The sequence below is a fragment of the Lonchura striata genome, chromosome 1A (assembly GCF_050655825.1).
Source record: "Lonchura striata isolate lonStrDom1 chromosome 1A, ASM5065582v1, whole genome shotgun sequence".
NCBI lineage: Eukaryota > Metazoa > Chordata > Aves > Passeriformes > Estrildidae > Lonchura > Lonchura striata.
Window position 1 is genome coordinate 52,472,842 of NC_140741.1, and position 24,801 is coordinate 52,497,642.

At 35.5% G+C, this 24,801-nt stretch overlaps 1 protein-coding gene across 11 annotated transcripts in view; it reads right to left on the bottom strand.

The window, feature by feature from the left end:
• The window catches only part of PPFIA2 (PPFI scaffold protein A2), a 286,279-nt gene that overhangs the window by 23,652 nt on the left and 237,826 nt on the right, over window positions 1–24,801 (bottom strand). For all 11 annotated transcript variants that reach the window (XM_085570346.1, XM_085570345.1, XM_021528045.3 and 8 more), the window contains 7 exons: window positions 24,473–24,608; window positions 23,778–23,998; window positions 20,822–21,059; window positions 18,294–18,323; window positions 17,314–17,444; window positions 16,128–16,282; window positions 11,902–11,995 (listed from right to left, as the gene is read on the bottom strand). In XM_085570346.1, the coding sequence (XP_085426472.1) occupies window positions 11,902–11,995; window positions 16,128–16,282; window positions 17,314–17,444; window positions 18,294–18,323; window positions 20,822–21,059; window positions 23,778–23,998; window positions 24,473–24,608 (1,005 nt within the window). The remainder of the gene's footprint in view (window positions 1–11,901; window positions 11,996–16,127; window positions 16,283–17,313; window positions 17,445–18,293; window positions 18,324–20,821; window positions 21,060–23,777; window positions 23,999–24,472; window positions 24,609–24,801) is intronic.

The following is a 24,801-nucleotide window of genomic DNA, read 5'->3' on the forward strand; positions in this document are numbered from 1 at the left end:
TAGGATTTACTCTGATATCTAATAAGGTTCACGTGAAAAGGTCTCAAGGATATTATACTGCATAAAAAATAATGTCTCTGAATTAAAACATAATCATAAATATGAGATAAATTGAAAAGGAGTCCCAGTGAAGTCAAGAGCCAGATCATGTTTGTAAAACACAAGCAGAATTGATTTAAAAATTTGGCTAATGGGTAATTTAGATTGTGAAATGGCCTTTAGTCACAGACATTGTCTCAAAGAGAAAACAGATTGAAGTTTTTACCTAGCAGGTCCTCTAATTATGAACTGACATTATTATGCTTATTATTATCACCAATATTAAAATGTTTCATTTACAACAAAGTACAGTACATGATAGATTTTTAGAAAATAACCAGGCAGAAAAGATAGACCAAATATACTGCATTTATCTGAGTAATCCTATGATTTCAAGGTAAGATTAAACACATCTGCTGCTTGAAATCTAACATACATTCAAAGTCTGAAAAAAACAGGAAACAGGATTTCTAATTAATTAAACTGGAATTAGATTTTATGCTTTCTATTGTCATTTGCTAAATATTTAAGACATGCCAGAATCCTCTAACTCAGAACATTGAATAAAAAAATAAGATTTGAATTTGTATAAGTTAATAATACCTAATAAAAATATCAAGTCACATTTTATATATATGCATTTTCCGCAAGACTATAAATGAATTTAAAGTAGGAAGTGGAGTGGGAGGTTGGAGAGACTCAAGAGTTCATATTGCCACACAATGCAGGTTTAATTGAAGTTGAAAGGATCCAACTGACTTAAAGACTGCACTAATTAAAAACTATGCCAGCTCCTGTTTGAACTTTGACACTTAAGTGATCTGGATTTTAAATTATGTGAAACCCTCATTCTCCTTTCTGATAGCAAATATCAGGTCAGACTGTAAACAATGGACAAAATTCAATCTCCAATATTTTACAAAATGTTTTGTATTCAACTTTAAGGAGTTTTCAGAAAAAAAAAATTACTGAAATACAGAAATCAAGATGCAAGTAATAAATGGAATGTTTTAAAATCTATAAAATAAGGAAGTATAAATTCCACAGTATCCCAGATTAAAGAATACCAGAACTGTGGATATTCCATGGTAGGTGTACATTTAAGCTGTATGCAAACTGAAGGGCAGCATTCTTTTTTTCCAAAGTTATTTATTATGCTAAGTGAAGCACATTCAGGAATGGATAAGACAGATCCTGACAAAAAGACCTTCAGAAGGCAAGTATTAAAAACCAAATAAAACAGCTGTGAAATAAGCAGACTTGAATCATACAGTCTTGCAATCTTTTGAGTATTGTACTACATTAGAGACCCTCAGTGTATCCAGGCTGATAAAATGTTATCAAATCTATTTTTATAAAGCAATTTCATAATCACATATTCTAAATTAATCTGGTAACCCTTGTTCAAAATTGTTTTGTACTCTTTCACCTACTGAAATTTCCTCCTTAAGTCTGCAAATTCTTATTCAAGAAGGAATAGCATGTATACAATAGATCAAAGAAGAGAGTAAGATTTTAAGCTTGATATCGAGTTAATTACGTAAACCAAAACAAACAAGAAAATGAACTGGTGAAAGAGAAAACAGTAAAATTATATGCACAAATAAAGTATTTTTGCATATATGTTTCTTTGAAACAGCATGAGTGTTCAAACATAAAAAAAACCCAAAACTGTCTTCTGTGAGTCTTTTGTGATTCAATTAAACAGAATTTATGCCTTAACAGCATTTGTTAAACTCATAATTTTTCCACTGACTAACTCTTAAATGTATTTGTGATTCTGGACTTTAGACCTCCCAAAATATGTTTATTAAAAAAAAAAGACAGATGTTATCTCCAAGTAGTTAACTGATTCTTTCAAGCAATTCAGGAGCGAGTCCTGACCCAAATTTGTGTATGCTTTCAAGGCTTACTGTTATTCTGAATACTTTAAAGCTTTCATTTTTTTGCATGGATTCAGTTTCAGTTTTCTGAATTTCTGATTCGTTACATAAGATTCACGGAAAACCAAAAAAAGCAGGAATAAAACATAGAAAATAAACATGGTGCTGAAGATTAATATGTTCAGCAACCATGGCATTTTAACTTACCCAGATATGCTTTTCATGAGATGAAGAGAGATGAATGGAAAAAAAAGCACATAAATGTTAATGAACATATAGTAGTCCATAAAAAAAATAAATAGTATGATAGATAAAATAATATCACCATTATTACTACAGAAATCTTTGTAACTGATCTTTCAATGATTTAGAAAACTTAAGTGCTCTTGAGAGGAGCAGATGAGATTGTCAAAATGAGATTTTCATTAAATTCATGTTGGCTATTTATTAGGAGCCACTCAGCACAGTGTATCTTCCACAACAATAGGTATTCATGCCAAAAATCTGTAAACACAGCAAATGTGGAGTAGGTTTTCAAATCAACGTTTTTTGCTTAGATTTGAATCATTTCATAACAGTTTTGTGTGTAACCCCAAAAGTCTTGAAAATCCCAAACCTGTGGATTTAACCAAATTACCACCGATACCATAAAATTGAGTGGACTACATACCAAGGTTTACTTGTCTATTTGCACTTTAATAATATTTTAGCAAAATATCTCATAGTAATCAAAAATTACCTAGAATTGGTTGTAACATTTTAATTTTACAGTTTTAATATGAATGAGGTATGTTTTAATTTCAGCAGTCATACTAACACACTAACACCCTATCAGTAGCAACACTGGTATGAATGACTTGCCCTCTAGGTAACCTATTATTGCCAATACAATAGGTACAATATACAGAGGAGAAAGTAGGATTGCTGTAGTCATTGCTGATAATAAACTTTCTACATCATCCATTAATTGTCATCATAAAAAAGAAAATTATAGGCCTGAATGAAACCCAGACACCTCAAAATACTGCACTTATATTAACAAATTATTTACAGGGATCTAGAAATGCTTGGTAGATATAGTTTTAATAAATGTGAGATGAGAAACCTTTGCTGCATTTAACTAAGAAGAGGTTGTCGACATTTCAGTCAGTTCAGAAGGACACTGTTTTTGAGGACTTCAATTTTGCTTTCATGTGTGCAAGGTCAGCAAAACAGCTGTGAGAGAGTAGAGAAAGTGCAACACAGAAAAGTCGACGGAAACAAATGACAAATTTATACACAAGAAGTTTAAGACAGGAAGATTAAGGAAGGGAAGGACAACAAAGGCATGTAATATGATAAAGTACTATGGATCTATTAAAAAAATTACGAAATCTGATGAAAGTAGCACTAGAATCAAATATGCATTCATGATTCATTCTCATTTTCTACTGAGCTAATTGTAAAGACTGATGTGATTGCCTCTCCTGAAAAAGCTTTTAATTTTGAGCCTTCTGCAGTATATTGAAGCAGAACTGCTGCTTGTTACATTTTCCACTGAGTGCTCCTTGGGGTATGTGTAGAGGGAAACTGTGGGATTGATTAGAATGCAAGTAATTTTCTCATAGTTCTAATGAGCTGGCAGTTTGCAGTCACCTTGGGATAATTTATGTGACCTGAAGGCCATGACAGGGGTAGAAGACCAAGGGGCATTCTGTCACTCCCTGAGCATCTTGTCAGAGAATAATAAAATACAGCAGGGAAAAAATGGACTTTTAATTCTAGATTTTACCTTTTTTATGGTTTGAGGATTTTTTTTTTGTCATAAGACAACAAATTTATCACAATTTTATTATATTTTCCTTAAACATATATTAATAAAGAAGTTACATAGAATTTTTTTACTCTGTTGTGTTTTACCCATTCTTCCTTTAAATCCTAATTCTAATCTGATAGGATATTTACATCTGATGGAAAGACTTGTTTAGAAAGCCAGCTGCATGCTTCAGGGTATAAGCTTATATTTATCCAGGAGTTCCAAATTGCAATGGCTAGATTTATCCATGTAGATAAGATAGGGACTAGAGCCTTGGGGGTTTATGTTTGACTAAAAAGTTCCAATTTTCTGATACAAATATTCTTATGTTTTATGAGGAAGAGAATTTTAAGAACTTGGCAAAGGAGAAAAAAATACTATTTTTTTAAAAAGTATTATTTAAAAAATTGAAATATTTTAAAAATATGAGTAAGACATAGAAAAAAATGTTGTTTCATCTTTTCCATCATCAGAATAATCTAAGTAAGATTTAATAATCCTCTGCAAAATAAATACCCATTTATCTTTACATTTGTAATGCTAAAAAGGCTCCAAGTATTAATGTAAGAACAAGACACATTTTTAATATTGCAAAAGCTTTGACTAATGATTTGAAAGTGTTCCAGTTAAAATATTTGCTAAAGGAATTAAATTTAGAAATAAAGTTCATCTTTATGTGTCTCCAAGACTAGACACTGTTCTACCCAAAAGAAAATCACACTGCACACAGCAAACAATCCTAAACTGCATATCAGAACACTGAACACCTCCCCTTCTGTGGGAATCCAGGGCTTCCCTCTGGCTGCCCTGGAAGGCCTGGGACCCTGGCAGGGAGTCAGGAACCCCCCTGTACAGAGCCCCCAGAGACACTGTCTGTGATCTCTGGCCATGGAAAAGAGTTTTCAGTCTTAGAGGATGAATTACAAGCTCTGCGTTTTTGATATAAGTAATAATTAAGTGTGGCATGGGTGCAAAAGTAAAATTTTAGGATTCTAGATTAGGGGTTCAAAGGGAACAAGATGGAGGAAATTGGGTGTGCCTTGTCCTTTTTCTCCTTCTTCATGCCCTCCATGTTTCACTGTGGTGTTGGCATTTTTCTATTGGTTTAGGCTGGGGACACACTGTCCAACGTATATGATAGATATTGGCACATTATTGTAAATCCAGCACAGGTAGTTTCTGGTATATAATGTTTGTAACATCTCACTGAGGACAGAGCCCCACACGCTGCCCTGCAAGACAGGACCTGCGGCAGGGCAGCAGAACATGTGAGAGATAAACAGAATAAACAACCTTGAAAACCAGCATAGACGAATTATGACTTCTTTGGCAATGGGGCAGAAAGACAGAGACATTCTACAATCTCGGAATCATCAATAACTCAGATTCCGACACCCTTCCTTCACCAGAGTGAGGAAACAGAAACACATTTTGCTAGAAAGGGAGGAAAAACCAACGGTCAGTTTAAAAGCTACTAACAACATCTGTGAATTTTTCATAGATAAGATAGGAAGGAACAAAATTAAATGCAAAACTTGAATTTTCCTGAAGATTCAGAAAATAAAAGATTGGGAATGAAAAAACATTGTATTCTCAAGAGCTACATTGAAAAATAAATTGCATATGTATAGGATACAATAGTGCTTAATAAGAATTAAGTATATAGGAACATTAGGTGGATACACAGAAAAACAACCTAATTAATCCAATCGGATTAATTTTCTAAAATGTGTGTAATTTAAAAATCATTAGAAACAACTATTTGCATGCTGCAGAGGACAGAAATTATTTGTAGTCACATATACACTACATCAAATTCTAATTGCACTTGCACACATGAAACCTAATTAATTAACCTAATTAAAGGGGCATCATGTGGATTCAAAAGCAATTACATGATAACTGCAGTGTTTCAAACAAAATAGCCCACAGTATTCCACAAAATAGTCTGCCTAAATATTTTTTCAAGTTGCTTGTTGACAGAGATCTAAAACTTGGATTTGCCCATTAAAAAAATGAAAGTCTGTTTATCAAGTGAACTTACCAACATTTATCATTCTTTTTTCCCCCTAAGTAGAAAGAGAACTAATCCAACATGCTCCTCTGCTCACATGATGTTCCTGCTATTTAACATGTACATCACAGTAATCAGCTGAGACTTAACAGCATTGCAATTCTCTCTGTAAAGTTAATTGTAAAGCTACGAATACTAAGAATTCATTTTTTACATATGAGAATTGCTTAGGTCTTGATTTTACAAGGTTTTTTTCATGTATATAAGCCCGTGTACGTGTCCTGGCACACCAACGCTCTTCTGCAACACACTTGAAGCCAGGAAACTGTATCTGGCAAACAAAGACCTGTAGCTGCTGTGGAGTAAATCTCCCCAAAAACAGGTTCTTGGAAAAGAATGGTTTACTTTGATTTTCCTTGGAAAACATAAACCTCACATCTTAAGCTTGTTTTGGAAATACAGAATAAAAAGATCCTTGTCCAAAGTCAAATCAAGCAAAACTGAAGAAAAAAGTGAGGCTAAAGTTCTGGTCCTGACTCATATAAATAAATTGGGGGATTTATCAGCTTCTAGACTCAGTTTCTGCCATCATGATCCAGAATGGCTGGCTTGCATGTGAATTCTTTTTCAGGGAATTTTGTAATAATTTGTACTAAATATACAATCATCAAATAAATTATCTTTGGGATTGCTGCAGAAAGGATGGGTACAAGCCAATCTCCCACAATATGAGCAGCATCCACAAGGTCAAACCCACCTCTGAGTGGCAATCCAGGACTACAGAGCACTTAAATGCCTCTCAAACCTTGCCTTATGGTGATGACTTAGAGAGGATACAATCAGCACATCCTGTGAAATGTCAGTGACTGTGTTTAATTATTACACACTTTCATGCAACATATGATATGTATATATCTTCTATTTCTTCAGAGACACTTATTTGCTGCTACTCTGCATATTGTTGCAGATGAAATCAAACATTACGTTTGAGAAGGGTTCCTGGCCTTTGGAGCTGTAGTGCACTGGACAAAGCAAGACTCTTTAGGGCTGTATTTGCCACCAGTGAAGCTTTTAGGTGAGGACAATTTGACATCATTCCTGGGCAGAACTGTGGATAATTAGAAAACAATTGATTCTCACTCAGATATTTATAGCAAAAAAGGAAGCAAACACAAGTCTATTTGTTGCTAATATTTCAAGTTTGGCTGAGTTCATTGTTAAACAATATTTTCATAAAGGGCTCAACGTATGGCATTTTAGTGAAAATGACAGTAAAACATTTATACATCTTCTCTTAACTGCCTTAATTTGTTACCTGAGATGAGGTCAGTGGAAACATGCATTTTTAAGGAGAATGCAATTCAATTTAGCCACAGCATTATCTACTCACTTTTTGATGTATGAATTGTGTTGTGGGACATACACTGATCAACTTCTCCCATTCCAGAGGACACTATGACTTCACCTGAACCTTTCAGGAACCTTCACATGTTGCAATAGAAACTGGACTGACCTGAACTTCCTATGCTGGGTCCTGACAAGGGCTATCATGACAACGCTGTGTGAATGCCAAGGCTAAGTCATTGTGCACAGTTTGCACAAGACCCACAAAGGATGATGTCATGAACATATGAGATAGTCTATACACAGCCACAGAGAATGGTAGCTGGAGTCAACTACAAAATTCAGACCTGGAAATCAGGTGCTTTCCAGAGGGAGACTGGTTAATCACTAGGGAAAAAATAATACTAAAAGGTCTTTTCTTCATTTTCATCTCCTGGAGAATTTATCTTAATCAAAAGGTATGGTTTAGAGGAGTGCAAACTATTTAAATCATTGAGGGGGTTCAATTGAATGTAGCTGTGATAGACAGTATTTGTGCCAGTAATAATTCTATTCCTAAACCCTGAGTTTTCTTAAACAAGGGTTCTTTAGCCAAACAGGCTCTGAAAGTTCAGGCAAAAGGCAGAAGATTCTATATACAAAACACCACATTTTATATAGAACAAATGAAGTGAAATACAAAGTCTAATTAAAATTATAAAAATTAAATACATATACACCCGAAGATCACTTAATTTCACAAAACAATGAATAACACCTTAAGCACTTTAAATACCCCTTACCCTCATCTTTTGTTTCCTAGAACAGCATGCTCAATTTACAAATAGGAAGACCTAAAAAGTCTCAGTATTAACTAGAACTGTCATTTATTTAATGTTGAGAATAAACATCTATGGATGTGTCAGGCAACTTAAATTCATCTTTTCAGCTTGTAAGAGATGCTGTGTGCTGTGTATAATTTAAAAATTCTACACAGCTTCTTTCATTTCTCTTTGATGCCTTAGGATTAAGGCTTGTTCCTAATAAATCTACTGTAATAACCAAATTTTGGATGAATAGAGACTATTATTGGAAGTTTATAAATGTCTAGCATATCATTAAGACAAACTGTTAATTACATTTTAATGATGTCTAAGCAGTCAATTGAAACTGAAAGAAATTTTACATCTAAATAGGATCTTCTAAACAAGAAGCAGGGAAACCTTGAAATTTAGGTTAATGATACTATAATCACCAGAGAGAGAATTGGTCTCCAAAATTACCACACTCTCTCATTAAACTTTTCAGAGTGAAATGAATTATTCAGTACCTGATTCCATGCAAACAAATGGCACTAAAGCACTATAACATGCTGCAGTGTGTTCCTAACTCTGTAGGGTCCAGAGTCAATGCAACACTTGCTTGAGGGAGCAGGTGCTCAGGACACCTGGTGGACCATTAGAACCTGCTGCTGCAGTATCTGGCAATTTGAAATATCCTGCATCTTTGTCCCTGGGGTAGGGGCATCCTTCTGGGATCAAGCAGGCATCATCTGGGATGACCCTGCTTCAGTAGGGAGGTTAGACCCACAGTGGTCCCTTCCAACCTGACCCATTCTGTGATGCTGTGACTGCATTTCTTACAAGGAGGTGTTAATTAAATTAAATGCATTCAAAAATGCAAAATTAAAAAGTTACCATTTAAAGCATTTCTCAGTTAAGAGATACGGACATAATTTTAACATGAATCTGTCCTATTATGACTTGGATCCAAACTAAATCAAAGCAAATAGCAGCAGTGGGTGAAGATCATTACTGCTAGTACAGTATTCATATGTTGATCACACTGATGAACCTGACTTCTGTTTCACAGCAAGGGGAGAATCCTTGTTTTCCTGCAGCAGAACCACCAGTGAACTGTTTGTTGAGCTGTTAACAGGGCTGAAAGCCACCTCACCCAACTTGCACTTCTCAAAGAGAACACCATTTCAGTATATGGTATTATACTTGTTTTATAGAAAAGAGAGTTGGCTCTGGCATCACTGTTACAAGGTGTTTAGTATTGTTGGGGTGTTTTGTTGCAGGGCTTTTTTTGGAGGTTGTTTTTGGTTTTGTCTGCTTTGGTTTTTATTTTTTTAAAGGTAGTGACAAAGCCAGCATAATAAAGCTGTCTCAGACCTGAAATGCAATACGAATTAGTACTTCCCAGCTTTAGCCTATACTTTGCTTATCCTGTTGTGGGTTTGGCTCTCTTGGGCTTTTATGTCCTAACCCAAGTCAGTTAGAAATGCTACAGGGGCTCTGCTCTGTGTTCCAGTGACTGTGCTCACTGTCTCTGCAGGGTTTGTAGAGTGGTTTTGTTTGGTAAAGGAAGAATCAACCACTGGGACTTAAATCACATTGCCATAGATCTTACTGCTACATCATGATCTAGGAAATGACTCTCAGACTTCTCTTATTATGTCTTAGAAAGACCTCTCACACATTCCCACCACCATTAATGTTACATAGCATAGTATCCTCATCTGCACTACACAGCTTAGTAATCTTGCACCTACTATGTGTATGGCAAGGCCACTTCCAGAAGGAATTAAGCATTGTTAAGAATTGGTACAACGGAATGTAACCTGCTGCAACACAGTTTTCATTTAAATTACTTTCTGAACTTCTCAATTTAATATTTTCTAAGGTAAGACATGCAAATAAATGACTGATATTCAAGACCTATCTGGACACAATCCTATACCATGTCCTCTGGGATGGCCCTGCTTGTGCAGGGAGGTTGGACCAGATGATTCATGGTGGTTCCTTCCAACCTGACCCATTCTGATGCTGTGACTGCATTTCTTACAAGGAGCTGTTAATTCTCTTACACTCTACTGACAGCTTAGCACCCTAATGACTACCATAATTCAGCAGAATCTCCTGTATATCTCTAACACAATAGATTACATTTTTCTTTACGGTTCCTCTAAAACAATGTAACATATACATACATATATACATAAACTAGCAATAATGTATGTTAGCCTTCCTGCAGTTCCGAGCATTCTGAAGTGAGAAACTATAAAGACAGGTAACCCTAAAAGGCACAGGGGAAAAAAATAAATTTCTTCATGAAATAGTTATGTAACATATATTTTGGATAAATAATATACAGTTCAGACCAATAGAATAGTCATAGTCACAAAGGAAAGATTCCTTTCCTTCCAGCAGAGGACACTTTGATTACATCTAATCCATAAAGAACCAAGGACAGACAGACACAGGAGAAAAAAGGGAAAGACTTGAAAATCAGAAAGCATGGGATTGTGTGAGATTGTACAGAAATTTAATAACATATTATCTGCACACCCCTTATTTACAGACCCAAAAGTTGGCAGGCGATCTAGAGATGAAATAGTCATGTCATGTTTGTAGTTGTGTGTGCCAAGTCTTTTGATATTTTACCCAGTTTAACAAACTAACACATATGAAAGTGAACAAAATTAACACATTTGTCCCTTCAAAATGGTTTCAATACTGTGATACATTCAGCCCTCAGAACTGGAAGGTACATTTGGACTTGAAAAACAAAGGGCTGCTGAAAATAATATTATATTCTTTATGAATGGTAACAGTGGCCTCAAAGATGCCTTCTAGATTTAGTAAAAAAAAAAAACATGGTAACATAATCTACATCCATATATTTCTAAAATTACTGATTATGTATAGATAAGAAATACAGGGACAAGACTCATCAACTGCAACATCCCTGTGAAAGCTATTTTGAGTTTCTTAATTGAATTTAAATAGTTTCTTCTTTTCCAGCTAGCACAGTGACTGCTTCTCTAATTGCTAAATTGAGGCTGATTTAAACAGAATGTTTGCATTTGTATATTACACGGATGTGTACATTTAAAGTTATATTTCATCAAGCACTTGACAGGAAATTAGTGATTAAAAATATTCAACATAAAAATGTAAAGAGAAACTCAAACATTATCCCTAGATTCTTTGGATTAGAACTGAAAATTCTCTTGAAACTCAGCCAACGAATCTTAAAAGAGTGAAACAAACCTGAAAACCCAGAAATTTTAAAAAATGAGGCTTTTAGAATCCAAATAATAGCATTAAAGTTAATGATTATGGATGAAAATAAATCTATTTGTTTAGAAAGTGAATTTGCAAAGTCAGTTTTAAGTACCATTTTTCTCTGACACCCTCTAATTACACTGGAAGTGCAATGTTGCCAAGAGGTTTCTTTTGTGTTTGCAGTCTTATTTTATTAGGTCTTCATAGCTCCTGGCAGCTGCTATGACTCAGTGTACTGTTTTTACAAGGAGGTGCATGAAAGACAACCTTAAATTATTGTATAATTGATGCAAATGAAAAGCTAGGTTGCTTTTTGTCTGCATTTGCTGACAGGCAAAAAGCCCTGAAGCTGCTAGGGTTTATGGGGAACCTTTGACATCTAGAAACAGAAGTAATACCGTTCACTTGATAATACAAAAGAGATTTTTCACCCTTTTGAAAAAGAAAATCTACATAGTGACTCACTAAATATATATCTATTTTTTCAGAATTGCACTGGAGACAAAATGCACAGGATTAATGACAATGTGAAATGGAAAAATGTCTCTCATAAACCTATGTTCTTTCACAAATGAAATAATATTGTACAGACTCTGAATATTTCCCCCTATATTTTATATGCAGCTTTAAATATTTTCACACTGCAAAGAAACATCACTACCAAAATGCTATAATAGATGGTCGTGCTTCTCATTCCACATTTGAGTAAAACAATAAAATTCCTCATATTTGAATCAAGTTTCAGCCAAAAAGTCACATAAAAACAGTACTTACTTTTTCTTTAGTCTTCTGTCCTTTTCTGCTTGTGTTCCAAGTTTGCCTAATCCCAGAGATTCCTGAGCTGCTGCCTCTGTTTCCATGTAACCTCCTGGAAAATAAAACAAACAAAACCCCAACCATATTTTTCCTTCTCTCACTTCTGTTGTTCCCCTCCTTAACCCTTCAATTCCCCTCCCACCCACCATCATCTATATTTGCTTCCTTAAGCTGTGACATTTGGTGTTTGTGAAGAACATCTATCACCTGCATAAGTAAATTCTGACAAGCATTTACTACATGGGAAAGAGTAGTAGAGGGAAAAAAAGTTTTCTCCTCCTTGTATTTGGCAGAAATGTATTACACAAGCACCCTTATCTCCTTTGCCTATTTTGCTTTGCCTCCTAGGGCTCAGTCCCATGGTGCTAAGTAAGCAATGCTCCCACTATTTTTTAATCTTAGTTGAGAAATGCACAAATGAAATTGCATTATCTTAAACTGTCTCTCTACTATTGCCATAATGCAGGATCACCTAATGCAGTAGTGCTAAAATCATTTTGCTTTCATACAGGGTCTTAGATGTCATTATCCCTGAAAACTCCCAGAGATGACAGAAAGAATCTGCCGGAGAAGTAAAAAGCCTCCTACATCTCCCTGGTGTGTCTTGTAGGCACCTAAATCCTGTCAAAGTCATGGGAACTTGAATAACCTACACAGAATGACAAAGAAAGCTTGCAGTCAGCAAGGACATGCGGACCAAAATAAAAGAATTTTATAAACTAAGGGCATGATCCACATGGCTACTGACGTGACTTCCCTAGTGCAGAAATGGAAAATGATCTGACTTTTTTATCACTGCCCTGATTCAAGAAGAGGGGACCTGCAGATGGAGCTCAGTGCAGTCTCCTGGCTCTGGCTTCGCACAATCCTCTCACTCCCACTTGCATGTGCACAGACTGCAGCACTCCTTTGGAGGCTGCTTCCCTCCTGTGCTCCAGTTTGGAAGGTGTGTAACTGGCACAAGAGAGAAGATAATAGTGTGGGAAAATGTTGATGCTTGACTCTGTTTGAACATAGCAATTTCTTATTTCACAGCAAATGGATAGTGAACAATTATATAGTGGACACTGTCATAATAAAAAAAGCACAAAGTAAATTAAAATATTTCTGTCCTGATATGTTGATTTTAATAACAACATAATTCATAAATGTTATGTAGTGAAAGAATGTCACAGCCTTTACAAGTTAGATTTACATGCACCTCAATCAAGTAAGAACAAAAGCTAACACTGCATCATGTATGTGACAAAAATTTAGAAAAGCTTGGGTTTAAGCTGTTCTTTTAAAGCAGGTGCTGTTTGTCTAGACAGATTTTTACTTTTTTAGAAGAGGACAATACTTCTGCAAGTCTCACAAAGAGAATGATGCAAATGCATCTCACAAATGTAGAGAATATGAATGTATACTTTTTATGTCATCTGCCTGTCAAAGTCTTACAGAATCTCATTTCATGCTTCTTGCGGCCTCTGGATTACATTTTTCATTCAGCAAACAATAAACATTCCATATCTTTCTTGAGAGAGCAGCTCTCAGTATGTCAGATAGAGATGGGATGAGTGCAGTGCAGTGAGGACTTATTACAGGTTGGAGATAGTTTGGGCATAATGCATTTCTCCATTCTCCAAATATATCTGGCCTTTGAAAACGTCTGGTACACCTCATATTGGATGTAGCCACAATAAATGTTTCCTAACAAGCTGACCTTTCCATTTGCCATGCACATCAGCTTGCTTGGGCAATTCTAAAAATGCCTGGAATATACTGTTTGTTTTAAGGTCTAGAGTATTTAAAAAGTAACATGAGAAGAATACAAAATTGTCTTAATGTGGTGCTTGTCAAGAGAGAAGATTGGAAAAGAAGGAAGGAAAAAAAGAAGGAAAGAAGGAAAGAAAGTGCACTTGTGCTCCATGTAGCATTCCTTTTTCTTTCTCCAAAAACTTAGACAAAACGTGAAGAATCTAGAAATATTGAATCTCGATTCTAAGAAAGATCTCCTAAGGCATGAACTTGGCTTGGAACAATAAAGCTAATGGTTTAGCAGAGAAGGTAAAATTACCAAATAATAAAAGAACAAAATTCTGTCAAGTTTAAGAGTTGAAAAGAATTTTTTTTTTTTTTGCAAGGTTTTGCAAAGAACACAGAGCAAGGAAATATTTTTTGGAATAGCATGGCTCTCTTGATCTTAGTAATACAAGTCTGGAGGCTTCAAAATTGTTTATTAAATAAGAGTATATAAATACATACTTCTGAGGAAAAGGTATTTTCTGTATTAAAAAATGTAAGAAGCATATGTCTGTATTAAATTAGAGTGTATAATTTAAGCAAGGAAATAAATTACATTATTTTTATTGATTTTGCAATATAATTTTAGGTTATGAAAACCATACAAATATTTTGCATTGCTGTAGTAATAGGAATTGCTATGTAAACTTCTGTGATGTAATACCTTAAAATTAAATACCTAATTATGCAGCTGCATAGATAACACATCTGTTGTGAAACTGAGTCAAGTACTATTTTTAGATTTCATTGTCCCATGCAACTCAGGATATTCAACGATTCTATGATATTGCTATTGAATGGAAATGACGACTAAATAAATGCTTTTCTTTTGAGATGTTAAAAATTAAGATGAGAAAAATTACCTGTAATTCATCTGCTTAATGTCTTTTTAATTTCTGAAAAATATTTTACTCCTGCCTTTTGATTAAGTAACAGTCTTACTGTTCATTTTATACATTCTAGTAAACCTAGTTTCCTTAATTAAAATGTGCATTATATTGAAATTTTGCTCTTCAATTAAAGAATGGATGTCACAAAAAGTTCATATAATTGCAAGCCACAAGTATCTTTTAGCAATTTCATAACCTAGTATGGGGAATTACAAATGGACTTTATAAAAATCTTTGTATGCATTATTAATCACAGTAGGAATTAGGAAATCAATAAATTGCCAAATTTCATTGCTCCTGAGATAGTCTTTGAAACTGTTATTTCACTTTTGTATACATTCCAAAGACTCGCAGGGAAGACCAACACATGTATTGCATCTTGGTTCTCTATGTTCCTGACTTACTGAGAAATCGTAGATTATTATGCATAAACCATCAGTATCAATAAAAGGGTTATATGGAATGTAAATGTGAATTAATAAAGTCTAACTTTAGTTGTAGTCTAGTTATAAAATTAGTCATCAATGCAGATGGTGGCATACAGGTGTATTTGAAAAACTCATGTATAGATTCTCATTTGAAAGATTGAATAAATCAGTTTTATTCTTTTCATAGTGAAAAAAGGGGGAATTCAGGTTGCAGTTAGAAATTAGGTAGGTTTTTTTTTAAGAGCACCTACTCTTATTCTGTACTATTTTAGCAATGGGTTTGTTAGTTCTGATAAGGACACATTGCAATTTCAGGTTTATGCTTGCTGCTTAATGTTTACTGCAAGGCCTTAAAATTATTTTTACAAGTGTGACATGGTCACCATAGCAGTAAAATTTAGTGCCTCACAAATTTGTATTATGTGACATATGCATGACTAGGAAATAGACAGTATTTCAATTTTATTGACACATTACAATTTGATACTTGTGTTGGCATGTGTCCATATAGACATATCCTATAGAAATAAGCAGAGGAAAACTTTTGCCATGAATGAAGTAGAATGAAATAGTCTTGGCATGGGAAAAGGACGGAAGTAGGAATAAAGCTAAGCACTGCTTGTGAGCAGCATAATTGTAAAAGGACATTCAGCTACAGGCACTAGAGGGCATCTACTGACACACTGAAATCTGAAAAGCAGCTACACTTGGTTGCAAGGACTTTCTGTATCACATAGGTACACCACTTATAGCCATTTATTGCTAATTAACTTCTCACCTCTTCTTTATGTGGTTATTCAAGAATAGTGTTATCATTGCTACCCTAATTCAACAGCCATTGAAGCACCAGATTCAGTGAAAAAGAAGACTCCAGTAATTTGTGCCCAAACTCTCCTTTCATTTACATTACAGTCATGGCAAACTCATGACAAATATAACTGCTGACAACAATTAAATTTAATGGGAAAGTTGTGCTAGACAAAACAGAAACATGAACCAATTGGAAACTGAAAAAAAGCAGAATTAAAAAATGGAAAAATGGCAGTGAAATGGTGACCTTAGCTTGTTACCACTAATTCCTTACTGAGCTGTCCAAGTCGAGCCTTCTCTTTTTTACCAAACAATCGTCCTATTGAAGACTTGATTCCTTTCTTCTTGGGAGCTTTGTGCAGGGAGTCCTGACTGCTGCTGACACTGCCAAGACCAATGCTTTCTGGCTCCAATGAAGCAGGCAAACTACTGCGAAATGATAATAAAGAAATAGAATAGATAACATATCAACATTTTTATTTTCTTCCAAGCAGCTCTGCAAATAAATTAATTGGTTATAATTTAGTAATGATCTCCCAACAAGTGAAACAATCACACCTTTAAATTATTTGGCAAAATACGGAGCAACAGAAGACCACACTTTTTCTGTTAGGCAAGGCTGAAAATAAATATTTTTACTTTGTTAAGAACAATTTATGAAAAATACAGTAGTCAGCATTCTGATTTTATTTCTAGGATATGTAGCATTACTACTTCCAGTAGTCATCAAAACTGTACCTCAAAACAGAAATACCCAGCGTATGATGTTGGAAAGGATGAATAAATATGATTGCCGCGCAAAAGATTCACAATAGTACAGCCAGGATGAAAACAATCCCCCCTACTGGTTGGACAATGCCCTTACCTACAGATAGGTCCAAAAGTCAAATGGACTGTTCTGTCTCAACCCCCAAAATGTATGGTTCATCCCACACCTGTACCCCTACCCTGAAGCATCAGATGTCTGTGACCCCATTGGCCAAGTCTTGTTCCAGCCCACCTTGAAGCCCCCTGATAAGGGGTCTCTGAGGAACCAGATGTTCTCTTGGAACTCCCCTCTCTTGGAACCCCCAACCCCTTGGAACTTCCACCCTCTCCTGGAGCATCCTCTCTACCTCTTGTCTCTCCCCTCCTCATCCCCTCAGGCCTTGCCACGTGCTGCGTCTGGCAGCTCCAAGCAAGACCTTTCTCCATCCCTAATAAACCTGATATCCTAAGAGCAGCCTTCAGAGAGGTCTCGTCTCCATCCATCAAAGCTGTCCTGGAGCTCAGCCGACCCTGCAGAGTACTTTAGCACTGATAAACATTTTCAGGGTCATTGCAACAAACAATGGGTAGGATTTTTTCTCTCATTAAGTAGGGAAGAAATCAGGTAATTGTGGAATAGTTAAACAACATGATTTGAAAACAATAATATGTGGTAAACTGTGAAGTATCAATCCACATTACAAATATCTTACCTTCTGGCATCATTGTGGTATGAAGAAGGAAGGGTATGAGTCATCCTGATGGCTCTGGGTGTTGGAGGAGGAGAAGTTTCACATTTGATTGTGGCTTTATCTTCACGCCCATCTTCTTCAACTACTGCAATCTGGGGGAGAGACAATCCAATGAGAGCATATTAGCTTTTCAAGAACGTTTCAATATACACTGCATGAAATTGTCAAGTGGACTGAAGCATGTAAGATTTCAAGTGCAATGTTACGAGCAAATTGTAAGGTTTTTTTTTTTTTTAATACGCTATTGGGAAAAACAATTTTCTACATAAGGCAGATTAAAACAGATATTTAAAAGAAATGAGATTATGCTTGTGGAAAAAGTACATTCCTTTATGCTATAGAGGTTGGTGAAGGTCTAAACATGAAGACAATCTTAGGTGTAAGTGGGTTCCTTGCATTAAACAGGATTATTAGGTTAACTAAGTTTCTCAGGGATATAAGGGTGACTACATGACCACTCTCTACACAGTGTGTTACCAGAATGCTTGACAGTAATGAATTTTGTCATAGCATTATAATGATTTATCTTAAATAACATCATGGAATTTCATCATCAGTGCCAGTTCTGTAAACAAATTTATATTGCTCCAGGAGATTTCAAGGAATCTCTCTGTATAGTTCCTCCAGCAAGAAGAATGGCCAAAATACACTTGAAGGTAATACTTTTGTGTCCATACTTCTTTAAAAGTAAGTATTCCTTTAAGTTTGTGCTGTTTGGGCTGCTACTCCAAGATATCACTGGTGGGCTTTGATTCTGTGGCTTAGCTATGATCCCTGGAACCATTTCAGATAGGATTACTGATTATGTTCAGGCATAGAATGAAATGGAGAGGAAGGGATGCAGTTGCTAGAAATGGACCCCAGCAAAGATTTAGTTATCTAAATAGCAGAGGAGTATGATAAATGGGCTCTCCCAAACTTTAAAAAACCTAGTATCATACCTTTCTCCGATGCTTCCTTAGGTCGCTTGGCTTAGATTGGTAACAAAAGTGGAAACAACAAAACAAAAACAAACCCAATTAATAAATATTATTGAAGCATAAAAAAGCCTCATATTTGTTGTTTTCACATCCATGAAGTGGGAAGCAAAGATTAATCACTCTCCATATTATATACTAATTACAGACTTGACGTAATAACTGAAAAATATGTCATTCTGGGAAAGCAGGTTTGGGTATTTTTCCTAAAGTTACACTCTCATTCAATTTCATAAACTTAGCAAAGAATTGGACATTTCAAGTCTATAGTAGGACTTTCTATTTTTGACTTTTCATATAAGTACTTACGTTATCCTTAACTGGGTTTTTTTTAGAAGTTTTATATTACAAATATAAAATTATTGGTGTCCCACCAAGTAACACCACAAAATATCATCACCAAATACCATGCCTGAAAAAAATGACTGGCATCTTCAGGAAATTAATAACTATTTATCTATCTTTTTCAGTATTAATTGGCAGCAGCAGACTGCTAGAATGGGTCTTGCTCAACCCCCTTTACATTTTTATTTTTGGTAGATGTATTGTTAATTTAAGGATTTATTTACTCCATGCACTCAGGCTGTGGAAACTCATGCAGTCCTGTTTCTCCAGCTAACCAACAAAGGGTCCTTTGGTAATTTGAGCTCTAGAGATCAGACTTAAATCTCTTCCCAACTCAAAGTTTCATTTAGAGGATGTCTGACAGATTTGTGTCTGTTCCCAGACAGCAAGGAAGTGATATTGAACACTGAACTCCTGCTGAAACAGTGCAGGGCAGAAGTGTCCTGAAATGGTTGATGAAGGTGAGCAAAACTGTGGGCTGTGCTGCTGAGCACACTATGGGGGAATGCTTCTACTGCTTATAGCAAATCAAGAGTTCAACTGCAAGTCAGACAGACAAATCCAACTCAGTTTTAGCACAGTTAGAAATGGATGCCAGTGAGATCATGGCAACCTGAATTGCAGAGGCTATGCTGTCATTTTGTGTTTGAATCAGATGAACCTATTGACCCAAAAGTACAGTTTTCAAATCCAGGCAACCAGGCAGTGCAGGTGGGGCAACCATTGCAATTTACCCACAGCCAGACTGCTTCCTTTGAACAGCTGGGGAAAGGGAACACACTGTGCATTTGAGAAGGTGCTGCTTTGGTGAAGCAGGTGGCAGGACAGCAGCCTGCACACTCACCTCCTCCACCTGTGCAATCAATATTTTAATTTCTGCTGTTCAGCAGTGGGAACTGGGGGCAGCAAAGAATAGGTTAAGATTGCCTGCCTGGACCTCCTCCCTGCTAACCTCAGGTCCTAAGGTGGCAGCAAACACCATCCTAAACTGGGAGGAGCAGAGGTGAATATTCCCAGGAAAAGGGAATACTTGTTTAGATTATCATCAACAAAAGCCCATACTGCCAGCTGAGAAGAAGGAACAGCCAAACTTCATTTCCAGCTGCTTTTAGCAACCTTTTCTGTTAGGAAAGGCTCCACAGGTAATCAGTGCTATTACTTCCCAAGAATGGACCACATGGGGACGTGGGTGACATGATTATCAGAGAAAATGCAAATTAAAATTGTGTTTATGCATATCCTATTCTATTCCCTTCTATTCATCAGCACAGTGGTCTGCTTTTATTCTCTCCTGGTACTTAAAGGGATTAATTCATCCCGGCTCCAAACTGGTTTGTAGCTCACACTGAACCCTGCATCTGTACTCTAATCAATATCAGAGTTGTACATCTTAAATATGTTGACACATACTATCTTCAAATATTTGTCAGATTTACTATTTCTTTTTATCTGGGATCAAAATTAAATTCCTTGTAAATCCCTTTCCAAATCAAACCAGAAAATTTTGAATGTGTCCTCAAAAATACAGCAATGTTAGAAATTATTTGCACAGTAATTTCATGGTGACTTGATATCTATGTATGAGCCACCTGTAATATTGAAATACATCAGTTAAATGAATTACTGGAAACCAAAGAACTCATTTCATTGTGCATGATATATGGTCATGAAGAATGCATAAAAGCGCTGCAAGGATAAAAGAGTATACCAAATATAAAAGTATACCCAAATGATTCCATATACAAAGTGGTAGAGTGTCCAAATGTCTTCTAGACATTTCCTGGAAATTTAAACTCAGCAGTAGTTCCAAGGACTATTGTGTAATAACTGTATCACTTAAGAACTTTCCATTAGTAAACATTTTTTACATGCAAGTAATTCCAGTGATCAGTTCTGTTTTTCTTATTAATCCCACAGCCTGTGTGCTGAAGGCCCTCAGTAATCCTATGAATCAATGCAATGGTCAAAACCACTATAACAAAACCCAAATACACCAAATGTCCACATTCAAGAGAATTTGCTATCTGTATGAATGAGGAAGACATGAATGAAGAATTAATTATAGAGATGAGCCAGTCATACAGTGAAAAGATTAAGTACTTAATACAAGAAATATCACATCAAATACTGTCAATAAGGTTTCTTACCAGTGTCATAACCCCCATTCTGTCCATCTCCCTGGCTGGACTGCGAGGGGTGAGTTTGGGAGTTGAGTGTCCACTGGGAGGAGATGAGCTTGCAAGTGATGATGCTGTCACTGAGCCAGTAATGGAGGTACCTTGGTGGACTCTGGCTAGATTTAAGCCTTCCAGACTCACACTGGCCACTCTGTTCTCTATCTCTTCAGCACGCAATTCTGTCGACTCTTTCTCTTCTTGGATTAACCTTATGAAGTAAAAGAAGAATGCTCTTGTTGTATTTGTCTCTTCATATACCCAGAGCAAAACTAGAAACCATTTCATTTCAAATGAGATTTGATATTAAGAGCAAACAAAGATGAATATCACAGATAACTAAAAGAGACACTTTTCCATCATTATTTTCCTAATCACCAGTTATCAAATTATTTTTCTCAATTCCTCCATCCTCAAAACCTGTTTGAAGAATGAGTCCAACAGCAAGGCTTGATGTATGACATTTCAGGAATATAGGTTCCTTTGCAAAGGAACGAGAACCAGGCAGGGGGGTTAACAATCCGATTTACCACAGATAACTAATTCCAAGCTTACGCTAGCTTCTTCTGATTACCTTTTGCTAAATCACAAAGCTAAGAGTCAAATGAAATTGGGCCTTTAAGAAGGGAATTGCTAAAATAACCCATATTAATAAAACAAGAGAACATGTAAAACAAATTGTTTGGTTTACCCCTACAGTTTGATGAAAAAATGATAGTTGTTTCTAAAGCCCTGTGTTTTTAAGTGAGTTTCATTAAAATCAATTTCTTGTTAGCAAGCAATATAAGCTTCTTAAACATCTATCAGCTTAACAGGCTGTTTCCACTGAGTTCTTTAGTTTTGTTTTTAATTGTGATTGCACCTAGAATGGAAAAATGTCTTTAAAATAAAATGTTTTTAAGTCCTTTGCCCATAAATCTGTGCTGGGAGTAGTCTTTTTTATTTGCAAAGAGGAGGAAAAATTATGAGGGGTCAACGTGAAATGACAGAATAAGAAGTCTGGGGAGGCTGAAACTGTGAACCAGACTTTTTTTGAGTGAAATGAAGTAAGTACAATAAATAAAACCATAATATATTGAAAACAGAAGCCCAAAAACTCCTGTGGTGTGATAAAACTTCTTCCCTAACATCCATTTCAGAATTTGTGTAAAACATCTACAAGTCTTTTTGTAATAATGCAGGGAAGAAACTTAAAGGCCAATAATATTTTGAAAGATAATTATAACAATGTTTTTCATTTTAGTAATTTAAATCCTGAATCATCTTGTATAATAAAACAAATCTAAGGCAAAATACATTTTTAATCTCTTTTGATATCTCAAAAAATTGAAAAATCCTTATAGTGTTTGCCAATAAAAAAAAAAAATCAAGCCAGGAATACATGAAATGCAATACAGCTTATAGAACGATCCTTGTAGAACAATTTTCCTGAACCATATAAAAAAATTACAAAATTATATACCTTGTCCTTTAATAATAGTTGCTATGATAATAAAAGCCTATCCTTCAGTACAAGATTAGCAGTTGAGAAAATCAACTACCCTCAGTAGACTTCCAGTAAAAATGGCTGTAAAGAAAGTGCATACTTGCTTCTCTTTTGTTAGGTAAAACTGTACCTACCATCTGAGTCAAGACCCTGGATTAGGTATAAGAGTGATCTGATTCAGGGTGGCACAAATAATATCCCACTACATCACCTGCAAGTATTGTTCCTTGTGAAAGCCCTTTACTGTATTACTTGTTATACTAGTATTTAGTATTGACAAAAGACTAGTATTGTTTAAAAACAAATATAAATGCTTGAGCTGGCCACTGTGCTGACTTCTTTGTAATAACAGAAAATATGGATAAGGTTCTTTCTTTTATGTACACTGTTTCAAGGAGATTTACCTTCCTAACACCAAAATATCTTTTTGACTCTGTATCTTGACAGGTGTAGGAAAAGGTTTGAGAAAACAGTGTAATCCTATCTGAACAAGCACATTCTGAGACAGCAAAAAAATGCAAAGATTTAGATTTATAATGAAAGGTTTTTCCCTAAACAGAAAAAGTACTCAAAATCAATACATTCCAACCGTGTTCTTCCTTTAAAGTTACCTTGATCAGAGACTGATTATCTTTTGCCAAATCAGTCTGTCTTGTTTTGATTATATTTCTAACCACAGTTTCCAGTATTACCAGAAGGTCCCTAATACATTTACTTTAATTTCCTTCATCTCCTTTTAGGAAAACAGTTGCTAATGAGAAGATGTTTTTCATACACCGAAGTTTTTAAAGTTGCCCTTACTGAAAAACGTAAGAATACTTTAGGCTTGAAATATGGTTTAATTTATAAAAATTACTTAGTTAAAACATGTCATTTGATTCTCTACCACTCCATTAAATTTGCACTGATATTATTAAGATATATTCTATTCATTACCTATATCCAAACACTATAATCCAACTTGGAGTATGAAAAATCATATTCTGTATCTACAGAGAAAATCAAAACCATGACTTAGAATATGTGGCTTATATTGGATTTAACATAGGGATAATTGCCAGAAGAAAGCATGAAGAGCACAGAAATAAAATATTTCTGGTAGGAGGTTGTTACTGAACAAGTGGAGTCATGTAGAAGTGGAAAAGACCTTGAAAAGCAGACTGTGAACAGTGATTTGTGAAATCTCTAACTTACTTTTCTTCAGGTGGCCAACAGTTCTTCACTTGGAATGTTTTTAAAAAAAAAAATTCTATCATTAGGAAAGAAAGACTCTCTGTAAAGATATTACACAATCAATACTCTCCTCTGGAAAGCAGACACATTATCAATCCTCTGAATGAACAAGCTATTTCCTAATTGCCATAAATAGTACCTGAACTCAAGCACTAAAAGAAGCTTGAAGCTGTAACCATAAATGCATCACAGCTGGTTCAGGCTACATACCTGATTTCTTTGTTGATTGCATCTAGCTGCTCCTGGAGCATCATGGCCAGAGTCTGGGCATCGGAATGGCCACTTGGTGACAGCAGGTCCATGGAGCTGAACAGCGTTTCTCTATCATCATCATCGATGTCTGACATCTCGGTGTCGCTTTCGAAAGGATGACTGCTCAGAACACCGATCTGCTGCGTCCTATTCCACTCGTGATCGCCAAGGGATTTTACCTGAGCAGCAAGTAGGACATGTATGGCTTATGTCAGAGAAAACTGCAAAGTCGAACTTAAAAAAAAATGGGAAAGGAAAGCAACTAACACTTCAAAATACTTGTTCAATTATAAGCGCTCCATAACGCTCACAGTATTACTCCAAATAGCATGAAGTCTTTTCACATAATTGTAATTTAGGTACCCAATTACTCCAAGGAAAATGTATACAAAAAGACACTCTGAAAAGACAAATAATCAAGTATATTTGAACTTTTATGTCTAAACTTCAACGTTTTCTGCTGTCATTTTGTACAATAGTTCTCTGAGCAGGTATAGAAAAAACCCTGCTCTCTGGGTTGGGTTTTCTTGTTTGGTGGGTTATTTTTTCTGCTGTTGTTTTCTTTCTGGAAGAAAACCCCACAAACTGCAAGCTCAACAGCCTCAAACACATTCTCTTATCAGGGAATATATGAGAAGAAATTAGGGATTAACCTTTGGTTCATCTCTGCGTACTCCCATCCGGCCTCTTCTAGGCCGCCTTATCACTTTAGTTGACCGATAGTCAGACTGGCTATCAACCAGTGAGCCCACTGAGTACCTCAGCTCTGTTGATGTGTCCAGATGAGGTCTATAAACAGAATTACATAAGAGGACTGAGAGAATAATAGGAATAACAACAACAATCCAATGACTTTCAGTCTAGCAACACAGATTTATTTTTTCAAACAAACTTCCATGTATCACATAATAAAGGAGAAAATCACATGACAAAACATAATTTAAAAGTGAAAAACTGAAATAATTGTATAAGAAAATTTAGG